The 15,207-nt window shown below is 42.8% G+C and overlaps 1 protein-coding gene and 1 non-coding gene across 13 annotated transcripts in view; one reads left to right on the top strand and one right to left on the bottom strand.

The window, feature by feature from the left end:
* The window catches only part of Kdm5c (lysine demethylase 5C), a 46,737-nt gene that overhangs the window by 6,557 nt on the left and 24,973 nt on the right, over positions 1–15,207 (bottom strand). For 4 of the 12 annotated variants that reach the window (XM_050131194.1, XM_050131198.1, XM_050131193.1 and 1 more), the window contains 13 exons: positions 8,985–9,104; positions 8,683–8,877; positions 5,385–5,566; positions 5,182–5,306; positions 4,885–5,032; positions 4,095–4,200; positions 3,154–3,512; positions 2,443–2,581; positions 1,815–1,994; positions 1,520–1,657; positions 758–1,339; positions 407–476; positions 61–260 (listed from right to left, as the gene is read on the bottom strand). In XM_050131194.1, coding sequence (XP_049987151.1) covers positions 61–260; positions 407–476; positions 758–1,339; positions 1,520–1,657; positions 1,815–1,994; positions 2,443–2,581; positions 3,154–3,512; positions 4,095–4,200; positions 4,885–5,032; positions 5,182–5,306; positions 5,385–5,566; positions 8,683–8,877; positions 8,985–9,104 — 2,544 coding nt within the window. Of the gene's footprint in view, positions 1–60; positions 261–397; positions 477–757; positions 1,340–1,519; positions 1,658–1,814; positions 1,995–2,442; positions 2,582–3,153; positions 3,513–4,094; positions 4,201–4,884; positions 5,033–5,181; positions 5,307–5,384; positions 5,567–8,682; positions 8,878–8,984; positions 9,105–15,207 lie in introns of those variants that run through there. The other 8 variants (XM_050131190.1, XM_050131191.1, XM_050131196.1 and 5 more) reach the window with 6 other exon arrangements.
* LOC126494039 (U6 spliceosomal RNA) lies at positions 9,632–9,737 on the top strand. The gene has a single exon (XR_007589915.1). It is a non-coding gene; the product is annotated as a U6 spliceosomal RNA (small nuclear RNA).

The following is a 15,207-nucleotide window of genomic DNA, read 5'->3' as shown; positions in this document are numbered from 1 at the left end:
AGAGCTCTCTGCCTACTTGGCCTGACCTGGCCATGTCAATGAATGACTCCTATTCCTTACCTCCAGAAGTGTGTGGACTCTCTCCAAGTCTGGAGGCTGTCCAGCCTGCAGCAGCTGCCAAATGCTTTGATTCTCATCTAGGGTCACCTCAAGTAGATCCCCCTCCATCATAAGTTCCTCTAGTGGGGCTCGGGTTGCCTCAGGCAGTTCTAACACAGGGCCAGTCAGCTGTGGTAATAGTGAGGATAGCAGTTCCAGATCTGAAAATTGTGGGCATAGGCTGGATTAGAGGCTGTCCTTGATCTTATCCTATACCAACTAGAACAGAGCTGAGGACATTGGGGGCCACACTGGTAATAGCCATTCAACACCCCACTCATACTACAGCTAGACCTACCTCTCTTACCTGAGCCCTCCTCTGTGGCTACCTTTTCAGGACTGGTCACACTGTCCCCATTCTCCAACAGCCCCTGCACCTATCAAATATCAAGATCAGGAAAAGGCAGGGGGTAACTGAACTGAAGAGCCAGGCCCTACTCTTCCTTCACCCACACCAAACCTCAGAGACTCTGCCTCCTGGAGGAAGGGCAAGCATGGGGCGCCAGCAGAGAGCAGGGTCTACGAGTATGGACAGATATAGGATGGAACAAAAAGGCTGGGCCAAAGTGTTAAAACTGGAGCACAAGGATAGAGCTGAAACCTATGTACAAGTCAGGGGACAGAAATTTGAGGCTAAGAGCTGGGCTAAGAAGCTCACCTTCGGCATATTGTCAGCGCCCTCTCCAGTGTCTGAAGAGTAAGCAAGGGATTCCTCAGGCTTGGATTCAGCCTGTAGCCGTTGGCGGAGTTCAGCCAGCCGTCCCAACAGAGCAGTCACTTCCTCAGAGGCCAAAACCTGTCTGGCACGGCCTTGCCAGCTGATGGCTCTCTCTGTGAGACACTGTAGCGCCTCACCCTCAGGCAGCCGTACAGGCAGTCTCTGTAGGGCTACCAGCAGTGCCAGGATGGTTTCCAAGCGTGGGCGCCGTGAGCGCATACAAAGAGGGCACAAGAATTTGGTGTCCCATTCCCACCAGGCCAGCAGTGGGGATGAGGTAAGACTGGGCCTCTGGGAGCCGAGGAGGCGGGGTACTGTCACACACCGCCCATGGAACCAGTCCTGACACAGGTCACACTGCAGAGCTCCCACCCCAGCTGGCACTTGCCCACACACGCAGATAGAGGCTGTAGAGGAGGGTGTGGTCAATGATGCCAGTGGACTTGGCTTGGCTGAGTTGGTGCGACGAAGCTGCAGGATCCCTTCCTTCTCCTTCTGCTCCCCCTCTTTGAAGGCCACGATCTGCCGTGCCCGGGAAAGGGGAAGAACATAAACAACCTGATTCCATTGCTCTCTGGCCTCCTCAACACCCCACTCCCAAAGCAGGAAAACTGAGCTCAGGGAGCAAGTGGTCTGCCCACAGTCACAAGGTTCAGACAATCATCACCAGGCTCTTTCCCCATCTGTATCTAAGCTTCTTACCACAGAGCCTGGGTCCCTGAGGTCCTGCGCAGACAGCCCCAACAGCTCTGTGTCAGATTTGTACAACCCCAGCTCCTTCTCCATCCACCGGCTGCGTTTGGTGCTGTCTGAGCCAGCGTCTGCACACGGGCAGAGCACCTGAGGCAGGCAGACAGAGGCAAATGACCAGGCTTCCCTACCTCCCATATCTTCTCCCCTCCCCCGTGCCCCCTCAAAAACTCTTATTCTCACATAAACTACCTCGAAACAGCCAGTCTAGGCAAAATAGAATATAGGTAAATGCATCAGGTCTCACCTCCAATAATGTGTAGCAGGAGTTCTTCTTGAGGAAGGTCTTGGAGGCCTTCTCTCTCCAGGAGTGTGCTGTCAGTACCTGCAGCTCTAGCTGTCTCAGTTCCTCCAGCCCCACAGGGAGGTCCCGACCCACAGCTACTAGGCCCTCCAAGTCATCCAAGCAGGGGTAGTGGTCACCATTCTAAGCACAGGCAAGAGAGAAAGGCAAGATGAACTTGCAATTATCTACTAATTCTCCATGTCTGACCTACGCTAGGAAGATGCTCTGTCTAAGTAGAAACAACTGACGCTGTCCTCAGAAATACCCTCTACCATGCATGACACCTGCATCTACTAACTGGGTCGGTCAAAGCAGTCAGTCAAGTCTTCAGAGGTACCGGGCTAGCTATGCTTTTGTGGTCTTCCTTTCCAGGTACCTGTCCTTTTGTACTCACATGTTCTACCGTCCTCACCCTGACCAGAACCCTACTTCCTTCAGGCCAGCCTCAGAAGTCCCTCTCTCATGAACAATTGCCTCCTCACAATATGTGGGGCCTCATTCCTCTCTAGACATGCAAACACAGCACAACCTTGTATGTCGTCCCTTCCAGCTACATGGAAGGTCTAAGTGTGGATGGGGAGGTCCTTACTTGGATCTCATCCACATCAGCAATCCATGCCCGAGCCTTAGCAAGAGCCTCCTTGAGAGACTGGATATTGGGAAGGTGAACAGGGATGTTTTCTGCTTCATGGATTATGGCCTCAAGTGTGGCTGGTGGATGCTTCTGCCTAAAAACAACAACAAAAGAAAGGGCGGGGGAGCAGGCCAGTTTGGCACATAGCCTATGGATCAGAGTCCAGTCTGATCAGTAGCTATATACAGCTGGGCTCTTGTTATTCCCCCTTGTTATACTTCTGTGATTTTATGTTGGTAAAAACAGTTGCCAGGCTTCTGCCATAGTTCTTGCACCTATGTCTGATACTCTGTCAGCCTGCTAAAAGCTCACATACTAACCACTTGCGTATCCTGTAACTGAAGTCTATCAGACACCCCATGTGTGTGGTACCTTTTTACCTATATTCACTCATCCACTTGTTTCCTGTGCTTCTGAGCATGTATACATGCTGGCCTACTGGTACTGGGCTACACACCCACACCCACATCTGTTCTCAGCTTTTCCATCAGCCTACCTCTGCCTCTACGTATACAGACTTCAAAAGAAAAAAAACGAGACAAGGAACAAAAGAGCAGAGAAACTCAATGGGGGTAGGTGTGATGCCCAAGGCCACCCACAGCCATTCTCTTCAGATTCTCTACTAAATTTTGAAGGTAAAGAATGGCAGGGAAGGGCTGAACTTACCTGGCCTCCAGGCAGAGGTGGGCTTTCTCTTCCCAGCGTTCAGCGATGGTCAGCAGCTCCTGAAGCTCTGCCTGGGCCTTATCCACAGCAGGGCTAGGGGCTACGCTGGCGCCCGCAACCAACAGTCCCCGCATGATGGCCAGGGTACCCCTTCGGGCAGAGGGAGCCAGCGTGCGTTTTACCTCATCCAGCCACCGTGCCTGTTCCACTTGCCGCTGGAGCTGCTGGGCTTCAGGTACCTCCACCCCCAGTTGCTGCCCTCTTTCCAACAGGGTCTGAAGCAGCCCTGGACTGGAGGGTTGTGAGACCAGGGCCTCACGGGCCTCAGACTGGTAGGCTTCCACCTGTTCCAGAATACCCTACCAAAATAGAGGGTGAAGAACAAATCCTTCAGTTGAGGCCACTTAAGAGGTCCCACTATATAGCTTTGCTCCAGCATCTCCCAACACAACCTTCTGAGAAAAAAAAAATCTACCATGGACTGAACTCTGGTTCTCTGAAATCTAAAACAGCAGTTCCTGTTAACACTTAACTGCTCATTACGATGCCCTGGGGGGGTGTATTAAAATGGACATTCATAGGCAATTTTATACATGATTGATCAAAAAATCTGTACTTTTACTTTATCTTTACATGGGGTTCTGTTCTCAAAGCACTAACAGATCCTGTACCCTAAGAAGTACTATGCTATATAAACCCTCTTGCTCACTCTGGGGTCCCCTGTCCTCTCCATCCTTTTATTTTTATAAACCTTAATCACTGTTTCAGGCCCAACAAACACCCTTATTACTTTTCTTTTTACTTCCTTGAGCAAGCCCTCTCTTGACTCAGCATCTTAGACTCACATCACTGTTCCAAGTCCCAAATCTAAAAACTTGCTCATACTTCCCACTATTTCCTCACACATGCACTCTGTCTTACCTAAGCCCACCTCTCCTCACCTTGACATCCCCAATCTGGTGCATGGCACAAGGCAGGTTGTTCATCTGGCCCAGAAAAGCCCGTAGCTCTGCCAGGGTCATCTGTAGACCAGCCACCCTGTCGGGGCTATGGAGTTTCATGTGTGAGATTTCAGATCCAAACCCAGGTCCCTCCTTCCATTTGTGCCAAAACCATTCCTCACCATATCTGTTCTACTTTGATCTTTGTACCTCAATGATTCCACAACTGACCAGGTTACAGGGAGAGTTTTTAAATCTAAGCATATTCACGGGATGAAGGGATAGAAGGAGAGAGGAAGGAAAACAGCTAGAGGATGAAAGCGCTTATAAACTAACCAATGGTAACAAAAGCCAGACTTTACATCCTCAACGGACCTACATAGAGTCAGAGATAGAAACCAGGGCCTCATATACTAGGTAAGCATTAAGTTACGTCACCAGCCCTTACAAATCCATCCTCTACTGCAACTTGTTCAGGTTTTCTTGTCTGTGTCCTATTCCAGTCCCTAAACCTCCCACACTCTTCCCTGCCCACAAAATCCCTTAACCTACCTCTCAAATCTTCTAGACACTGATAAAATAAATACTTCTAAGTTTTCTTTTTGCTAAGGCTCTCCTTTATGAAAAGCTGCCTGTCTTCCTTGTACTCCGCAGTACTTCCCAGGCCAGCTCATACTTGGCAATTTCCTGATAATACTTCATGGACTTAAGTCTATTTGAACCCCACCCATTGTAACATACTTTTCAGTAGCAGAAGCTATCTGTGCTGCAACACCTCATACCAACATACCCAGCTTCCTGGCCACTGACCAGTCCCAGAGCCCGAGACACACAAGCCTCTGCCTCACTCAGGCAGTTCTTCAGTCGCTGTAGCAGCTCACTGTTAGGAAACCTTCGCTCTCGGGCCTCAGATTCCAGTGCTCTCAGTTCTTCAAGGCCTGGAGGAAGAATGAGAGCAGCAAGGAGTATACAGCATATGTAAAGGCAGAAGGAAAAGGTCAGGGATACAGAAGAAAAGAGGAATAGAACTTGTCTGTAGAGTTCCTCCAACCCCACCCCCACCACCCCTACCCCAGCAATCACTCACTGCGCTTCCGCCCATCTTCCACCTCCAGAGCCACTCGTACTTTGTTAGCCCATGTGTCAAAGGACTCAGCTCGAACTTTCAGTTTATGCAGCATGGCAGGGAGCTCATCCAAGGTGTATCGGTACCTGGAAAAGGACCAGAAAAAGCACATTTTAGCCCAACTTTGCACTCTCCTACTTCCTTCAGGTAGGCCCTATACTTACCGAAGGTACTGTCGGCTACTGGAGCACTTGCAGAGGTCATTGATGTGAGAAAGGCAGACAAGGCCATCTGGACAGTCATAGCAAGCCAGGGCAGATAGGAAGCATGTGGTCTTGCACTTTATGCACTGACGTTCATCATCTGGAAGCAGCTCAAAAGCTTCTCGCTCAGCCTCAGTGATACCCTGGGGGTATACAACCCATACATTATTCAGAACCAGAGAGGATGGCAAAAACCCCCACCTCAGCTATCATAGAGTAATTTAAATTTATGATGATGGTCATGAACACTAGGAAAGCCAAATTTCACATCACATCTGCCCTCTGTCAGGTCCACAATCTCAAAGCAGGTTCAGAATGATCAGGATTGATCAGATCAATGTGGATTTTAAGACCAAAAAAAGCATAAAGATAGAAAAATCTGGGTAAGATTCAGATTAGGATCTAGGCAACATGACAAATGCTTGTAATTCAGCCTTCAGAAGGCTGAGGCAAAAGGATTACTGTGAACTCGATGACAGCAAACTGTAGTCTCACAAAACCAAGGGCAAGGGAGATGATAACTGAGCAGGCAAAGGCACTTGTTATACTGGAAATCTGAATTCACTTCCCAGAACCATGTTTTTAGGTAGAAGGAGAAAATAGACTCCCAAAAAGTTGTCCTCTGACCTCCCCAGGCTCACCACTGCCTAAATTAGACTAACAAAAGGCCTGTAAGTGAGAGAGATAAAGAATGTGGACCTGAGCAGCAGAGAGGTAGAAATGTAAGGTTTGTCCTAGAAAACAATGCTGGGTTTAGTCACTAACATTCACTATGTTCCAGACACTACTGCTTAGTAAATGGAAACACTATGCACCAATAGAACTTACAGAAACACAACTATATGGTTTTTTAATATATAAAAATAAAGCAATCCATGCGTAAAATGAAGAAAAATCAAATATGCAAATATACTGAAGTTACTAAAAGACAAAATTACGAACAATTTTAGGAATTTTAAGAAGAAATGCTGGCTCCAATAAGTTTTGTCTTATATACCAACTTTAAAATCAAACTGCTGCTAATGTGGCTGTGATCCCCCATTCTTCATAAAAAGTTATTTAAATCTTTCTCAATCTGTTTCTCTTGTCTGCAATAACTATCATTCTTGTTCAATTGTTCTAAATATTTCAATTAAGGACTTGATATATTAACACTATGAATTATGAAGTATTCAACAAACATTATTATTAGTTCTAGTTTTTAGGTAAGAATATGCATTTCATAAGGATAGCTCATTTACTAAAGGATAACAGAGAAAGCCAGCAGCTTATCAAAGTAAGGATTTGACTGCAGATAATTTTGAATTCAAAGCTAGAGAATGTTGGACGGGTGAAGCCCCTAGATTTCTTCAGATCACAGACATATAGACATACTAAGTCATCTCTATAAAAATATTCAAAAACACATATCACATCTAAAAGATCTCAAGATGGGGGGGGGTTCCAGAACCCATCTCTGAGTTAAGTGCCAAATGTACAAAATTCTGTCCAAATGGGAAGGTAGCCTCTTTTCTTTCAATCTTGATTTTGTTTCTTTTCATATTGTGGTATAGCATGGGACCATCATTTAATAATAGAGTAAGTCCATGAAAAAGCCAAGCGATTTATTTACTAACAACAAATGAGAAGCTCCAGGCTTCTAATATTACTATAGCTGAAACTTGACCTATATCTAACACTCACACAAAGTTATGAGTATATATCTATTATGTGTATGTCTTAAGACAAGCCTTGCTACTTAGCCTGGGCTGGCCTGAAACTTAGGGTAATCCTCTTCTCCCTGCTTACTAAATGCTGAGATTATAGGCATGCACTACCATAGCCAGCCTGTATATGAACTTTATTTTTTTTTAAATATTTATTTATTTATTTATTTATTTATTTATTTATTATGTATACAATATTCTGTCTGTGTGTATGTCTGCAGGCCAGAAGAGGGCACCAGACCTCATTACAGATGGTTGTGAGCCACCATGTGGTTGCTGGGAATTGAACTCAGGACCTTTGGAAGAGCAGGCAATGCTCTTAACCACTGAGCCATCTCTCCAGCCCTGTATATGAACTTTAAACTAAAAAATGCATTATCCCCAAAAACAGGCCTCTCAGGATCCCTTAGGACCACCAGTCTTTTGTGATCTTTCCTTTCTTTTGTAATGCTCTTTTGGCCTCCATGAATACTGCATACACACAATACACTCACAAATGTGTAGGCAAAATACGCATACAAATAAAATGCCCATACAAATAAAAATAAATAGAACTCGCTCCCCCTTTGAGACAGGAGCTTACTATGTAGCCTTGGACTATATAGACCAGGCTGCTCTCAAATTCATAGAGCTCTGACTGCCTCTGGCACTGGAATAAAAGGTGTGCACGCACCGTTACATTCCACCATAAATTACAATAACAACAACAAATGTTTAAAAAGGAAATTCAAGAAAATAGCTAGGTATGGCGGGGCAGACCTATTAATTTCAGGACTCAGGGGATTGTGAAGAAGGATCCAAAAATACCGTCTCAGTAAGTAAATAAAATAGAATTTCCTAAAAAAACATTCCATACTTCATTTTCCTCATGCATTAATACTACTAAATTAGCAGCTACTACACTGAAAGAGTAATAATAGATTCTTTTACAAATATCAATTCACTCAAGCTTTACAACTACCATTACAAATACCAGCTTAAGCTGGAAGTGGTGATCCAAACCTTTTCACTTGGGAGGCAGAGACAGGGATCTCTGGGTTGGATGCCATGGTCTACAGAGTGAGTTCCAGGACAGCTAGGGCTGTTATGCAGAGAAAGTCTGTTGTCTTAAAAACAAACACACTAAAGCTTAGGAATTTATTACCATTTTACAGAGTGCGAAAGTGAGACTATCACTTAATTTTAAGTAATTTGATCAAAATGATCAGCAACAGGGGTTTCATATGCCTGCCTATTTTAGTGGGTCATTTGTGTAAGGGTAATAGCAACTATAACTATAGCCTGCAATTACTGAACAAATATCCATAACTCACAAACAAACTAAAAAGACAAACAATTTCCATTTTTTCAGATGAGGAAGTTTACCCTCAGGGAAGCAAACTAACCTGTATATGGTTGTCAGGCACTGAAACACTAAAAATAGAATGTGGCTTTCAAGTCAGGTGTACCTAGCTCTTTTCACTACACTCTAAGAATAAAGGTTATATCTATACTGGAAGTTACCCTTGTCTTTCCCAACCTTTACCAGGCTGATCAAAAGCACCACCACTCACCTTTTCCAGTAGTGCCTTTCGTAGACGACGCTCCTCCTGCACCATAATGAACATCTCTTTATGTACAGCTGCTGCTAGGTTCAGATCCAGCTTCTCGGGGCAGGCAGCCATCTTGCAAATAAGCTCCTCATGAGAAAAAACACAGTATCTTCGCAGCCGGCGGTAGTGCTCAATGCACTGGCGTCCAGCAGGCAGCTGTGAACAGGTTCAAAGCTGAACTTGGCCAAGTCTGAAGGAAGCTGTACTTTGGCTTCCCTATAACTTTTTACTTCTCCCTACCAGCCGCCACACTCCAGACTCACCCAGTCAGCAGTGCAAAAGTTGACTGCCTCAGCGAAGTTGTAGCCTTGGTTGAAACCGCTGTGGTAAGCACGAGGAAAAGTGATGACGAATTCTCCTGCACACTGGTTTGTTCGAACAACCTAAGGGTTGAAAAAAAGAGGCTAAAACCATTGAGATAAATCAAGGCTTTCTAGTTGTCAGCAACCTAACCTAAGAGTGGGATCCTAAAGGAGACAGAGGAAAGCTTCAAGGAACAGAGTATGACAACAAAATCCCAGGCATCCATTGAGTCGCAAGAGGTAGGAAATATATGCATCAAATCACTTCACTTCAACTTTCCTGTTAATATTTTAATACAATTATAAGAAACACTTTCCACTAAGATGACCATGATTTCACATTAATATTCATTTGTTTTATTACATGGTTTTGGGAGTCAAATGCTTCTATGATATTGATTACAAAACCAGCAGGTGCTGTTATTCTCTTTCCCAGGGCCAACCATACTCATCTCTTCTGACTTTCAAATATTAACCTTAAGCACTCTAAATAATATGGATCTGAGCTGGGCAGTGATGGCACACACATTTAATCCCAGCACCAGTACAGTCGGGCTACAAAGAGAAAAGTCTCAAAAAAAATTATAATAATATGGACCTGGACTATTGTGCTTGCTCTGGCAGCACACATACTAAAAAATTGGAACGATACAGAGATTAGCATAGCCCCTGCGCAAGGATAACATGCAAATTTGTGAAGCGTTTCATAGGTTTTAAAAGACCGTTTAGACATCAAAAAAAAAAAAAAAAAAAAAAAAAAGCATTGTCAGCCAGGCATGGTGGTATATACATTTAATTCCTGCCTCAAAAAAAAAAAAAAGTGCCCAAATTAGTGGCTCATAACCAAATATAACTCCAGCTCCAGAGGATAGATAGCACTTTCTCAATTTGCTTAGTTTTGTATACATATAATAACTTGAGCCCTAACTTTCTGGTAGAAGCCCAAACATCTTTTCTACGCATTTTTTGCCTTTCTGTAAGTCTCTCAGCTTTGTTTTTTTTTGGGGGGGGGGGGTTTCCGCTTTTGGATACGGGGATATTACTACATACACAGCACAGGTTAGCCTTGAACTAAAACTCCTGCTTCAGCCACTCCAGTGCTGGGATCATGCAGATTTCTAATCTTTTTCATCTGAACCATTTATCTTCCCTAGATCTCATTTCCTAGATCCTATGCTCTTCTCTTTGCTGATTTATTCCTTTGCTGTATTTGAACATGGTCAGAAACAGCTTATTTGGAAGAGAGGTGTTTAGTCTCTTACACTTGATTGCATATAGAATTCCAAAATGAAAATCATTTAGAAGGGCTTGTTGTTTAAGAGTCTTACTACCCCAGCCTGGCTGGCCAAGTATTTATTCGTTATGCAGTCCAGGGTAGCCTTGAACTTGAGGCAATTCTACTTGATTCTCACAACTACTGAGATTACAAGTATGTATTACCATGCCCAGCTCATTTGGGACTCTTTCTGAAGTCTTTTAGATTTCAGTACTGTTAAAAGAATACTGAATTAAAATTGTTTCTTTTTCAAGATGCTTATACAATGCTCAGTGTTTGACAAAAATATATCTTGGTGTGGATCTGTCTTATTTGTATATTAGGTAGGCTACTTTGATTCAAGAAACAATCCTTCAAGAAAATTTTCTTTAGGGCTAGAGAGATTGATCAGTGGTTACCAGCACTGATTACTTTTCAAGAGGAACCACGTTCAATAACCAACACTCACATGGTGACTAATAAATTTCTGCAATCCCACACCCTCTTTTGGCATTCACAGGTACCCGTAATGCATATAGTGCAAAGACATACAGGCAAGGCACCCATTCATATAAAATAAGAATAATCTCATTTTTCAAAATTTCAACAATCTGGGGGCTGGAGAGATGGCTCAGGTCTTCCAGAGGTCCTGAGTTCAATTCCCAGCAACCACATGGTAGCTCAAAACCATCTGTAATGAGATCTGGTGCCTTCTTCTGGCCTGCAGGCACAAATACAGACAGAACACTGAATATATAATAAATAAATAAACCTTAAAAAAACTCAACAATTTTATTAATAATTCTACCATCCTATCTATTCTTTGTAATTTCTATTAGAATGTTAAACTTACTATATATTCTATAACTTTTTTTCTACCTTTTCTCATTTTTATCTTTCATTCTATTATTTATTATTCTTAAAGCAGTAAATCTTGAAACATTTCTTGCTTTTACTATTGCTATAGCTTCCATCAGCAATCACCAGAAATGTTCTATTTTAAAAAATAATCTAACTCTGAACATGGTATGCCTCACCCAAGCCCCTCTGAAATAAACTCCATGACTACATGGGTAAAGAAGCCATGAGTCTGGCAGGCAAATTCTTACTCTTTTATGAAGGACTATGCATTGTGTTGAAATAGGAGCGGCAGGGCTGCGTCCCCGGCACCCGGCCACCCACATGGCTAGCTTATGTCCGAAATAATTACACGGAAACTGTATTCTTTCAAACACTGCCTGGCCCGGCTAGTTCCAGCTTCTTATTGGCTAGCTCTTACATATTGTTCTAACCCATTTCTAATATTCTGTGTAGCCCACGAGCTGGCTTACCAGGGAGGATCTTAACCTGCGTCTGTCTGGAGCGGGAGAATCATGGCGACTCCCTGACTAAGCTTCTTTTCCCCAGCATCCTGTTCTGTTTTCTCCGCCTACCTAAGGGTTGGCCTATCAAATGGGCCTAGGCAGTTTCTTTATTAATAAGAAATCACTCCCACATCAGCATTGGGCATTGAATATTGAAAGTTCATCTTTAAAACTTTTGTGAAACTTCTTGATTTTTTTTGTTTTTTTTTTTTTTTTCCTCGGTTTTTCGAGACAGGGTTTCTCTGTGGTTTTGGAGCCTGTCCTGCAAACAAATTAAACATATAAATACTTTATAAACCTGGTCCAGATACCCTAGTCATAAATGACTCAGTCTATTGTTCTATAATGTCTTACAACTTATTTTAATTGTTTACTGTTCTCTGTCTTCCACTAATGGGTACACTCCCAGGGCAGGAATCACTTTATTGAATCTTCAGGGTGGTGACCAGTGGCCTTGCACACAGAGAGAACAATCAAGCAATATCTGTTGAACAATCTATTCTCAGACTTTCTAATTTCATGAATGCAAAAGCCAAGTTCCAGAGAAGCCCCAGATAGCAGACCCAGGAAAATAATGCTCCTGATTTCTTCTGAAGCTCACTTTGCTAGTGTTACTTTACTGTTTCCTAGATGGTGGTTTAAACAAAGCACCTCTATCCTGATGTGGAGTTAACTGCCTACAATCCCAGCATCTGGAAGGCTGAGGTAGGAGATCGTAAGTTTGAATCCACTCTGAGCTACCTGACAAATTTAAGGATAGCCTGGGCTATCTCAACTTACACTATGCTATCTCAACAACAAAACAAACAAGTAGTTATTCTATTCTACAGCTATTAAAAAGGAGTAACATGGTTCTTTTCTTCCACCATGTGGGCTCTGGGAATTAAACTCAGCTCTCTAGGCCGGGTGGTAAGACCCACTGAGACATCTCACAGGCCTGAAAATGAGAAATATGAATAAATAACAACAACAAAAATTTAAACTCAGAATGAAGTGAATATTATTGAGCCATAAAGAGAATGAACTTCAGATACATGCTGCAACATGGATGAACCTTGAAAACACATTGAGAGAAACCTCCCGTGAAAGACCAAGCAGTATTCTGCTTGTATGAACTAACAAGAAAGGCAAATATAGAACAAGAAAATAAAATGAATGGATGCCTAGTCCCTACAGGCTAGAATGGAGAGTGACTGTAAATGAGTATAACGGGTTTTTCTGGGGTGGCAAAATGTTTTTTGGTTTTTTTTTTTTTTGTTTGTTTGTTTTTGGTTTTTCGAGACAGGGTTTCTCTGTGGTTTTTGGGGCCTGTCCTGAAACTAGCTCTGTAGACCAGGCTGGTCTCGAACTCACAGAGATCCGCCTGCCTCTGCCTCCCAAGTGCTGGGATTAAAGGCGTGCGTCACCATCACCCGGAGTGGCAAAATGTTTTAAAATTGGATTGCAGTGACGACAGCAAATCTCTGTAGGGACATCAAGATTACATAATTAAAATGGATGAATTTTACAGAATGTAAAAACCATATTGCAATAAAGCTGATTTGAAGAAAGACAATGGCAGTTATAAAACCATACTAGAGGGGCTGGAGAGATAGCTCAGTGGTTAAGAGTACTGACTGCTCTTCCAGAGGATCCGGGTTCAATTCCCAGCACCCACATGGCAGCTCACAACTATCTGAAGATCCAGTTGCAGGGGATCTGACACCTTCACACCAATGCACATAAAATAAAGTTAAATAAACCATTAAAAATATTTAAAAAAAAAATACTGAACAGCACTGTCCAAGAGAAATATACCAGGCTCAAAGGTGCTTAGAAAAAAATTGTTCTTCCTTTTCTGGTACTAAGTTCTGACTGGATCCAGGGCCTTGCTAGACAAATATTCTACCAAGCTGTAGGCCTTGAACTTAGGATCCTTCTGACTCAGCTTGTCAAGCAGCTCAGATTATAGGGACATAATTTCAAGTGAAGCCTGGTCACTTGTAAATTTTTTAGTAGCCACATCAGAAAAGAAAGAAAGAAAAACCCAAGTAAAATAACTTTATTTTGTTATGTGACAAACCTAGAATGTTGTCATTGAAGCGTGTAGGTGTTATATAAAAGTATTCGTGAAATATTACATTTTTTGTTTAAACCTAAGTCTCAATTTCAACATTCATTTTATACTTGGTAGATTTCATCTGGGACTAGACATTTGAAATGCTCAGTGGCCACATGTGACTAATGGCTGTCAAACTGGACAGTGCAGTTCTAGATCATACATATAAGAGATTATAAAATTCACAGTTTACTGCTTCATCAAACTTTACATAAAAAAAGTAACATGGACATATAGCAAATGTTTAGGATGTAGGGATTAGGAAATGACCTATTTTCCATTTTTTGGAAAGGAGGTATGCTTCCTTAAAAGAAATGGCATTTCACAAAGGGAGCACAGTGGGGGGGGAGGTATATGCGATACACATGACATGACATGACACAAGGACCTAAACATAGCTTACTTACTAAACTGTAGCCTGCCAAGTAGGAACATGAAGCTCACAGGTAATTTGGACTGGAACGTATATTGACAATCCAAAGAGCCTAGAGATACTGAGAACTATTCAGTCTAGAAGGGCAGGATGGTCAGAGACAGCAGTGAAGCAACAGCTGGTCAGAGAAGCTGGTAAACCACGAACAAGAAAAATACTGTGGAGGTTGAAATAATGTGCATGAGCTGGGCAGTGGTGGCACACACCTTTAATCCCAGCACTCAGGAGGATCTCTGTGAGTTTGAGGCCAGTGTAGGCTACAAAAGCTAGTTCCACGACAGGCACTAAAACTACAGAGAAACCTTGTCTCAGAAAACCAAAGGAAAAAAAGAAAAAATAATAATGTGCATGTTTGAATGTCTGTGATAATTTTTTAAAAAGAGGTTAAAAGGGGTCAGCTCTGACTCCTGTCCCACTCTGTATCTTAGTTGCCCTAATCCTTAAAGCGAACCCTCTTTTACTCTATAGCTTTCCTTTATATTTTAGACAAAGAATATGCTATGGATGAGGAAGAAAAAGTCTGAGGAAAGGTTAGACGCAATAGCTACTTGTGAATCAGCAGAAATGAAGGGCCCACAATCATTTTGTTTGGTGTGGTATTTCATGTATACCATAAACCCAAACACTAAACTATATCCCCAGTCCTTCTTTACCACTTAAGAGTCCCGGAATCTTTAAGTAGGGTCGGTCAGGTAAAGAAGAAAAAGGAAAGCCCCAAGTAGAAGAATAATATCTGTACTATTGTTGTAGAATGTCCTTTTTCATGTATAGTTCCCTAGATATTCTGATTCTTGGTTAAATGTCATTAAAAGTTATAAAATATCATTCAAACATATATGGAAATAAGGTAAGAAAATTCACGTGGGAAAGCTCTTCTCTACAAATATCCTAAGATACCTCAAGAAGATGGTTGGGTGGTGGTGATGCACACCTTTAATGGGGAGGCAGACGCAGGCAGTGAGTTCGAGGCCAGCCTGGTCTACAAGGGCGAGTTCCAGGACAGGCACTAAAACTACAGAGAAACCTTGTCTTGA

The sequence above is a fragment of the Alexandromys fortis genome, unplaced genomic scaffold, assembly GCF_014885135.2.
Source record: "Alexandromys fortis isolate MF-2015 unplaced genomic scaffold, M_Fortis_MF-2015_v1.1 scaffold_373, whole genome shotgun sequence".
NCBI classification, from domain to species: domain Eukaryota; kingdom Metazoa; phylum Chordata; class Mammalia; order Rodentia; family Cricetidae; genus Alexandromys; species Alexandromys fortis.
Note: the sequence above shows the minus strand (reverse complement) of the source record. Positions and strands in the feature narration are given on the sequence as shown.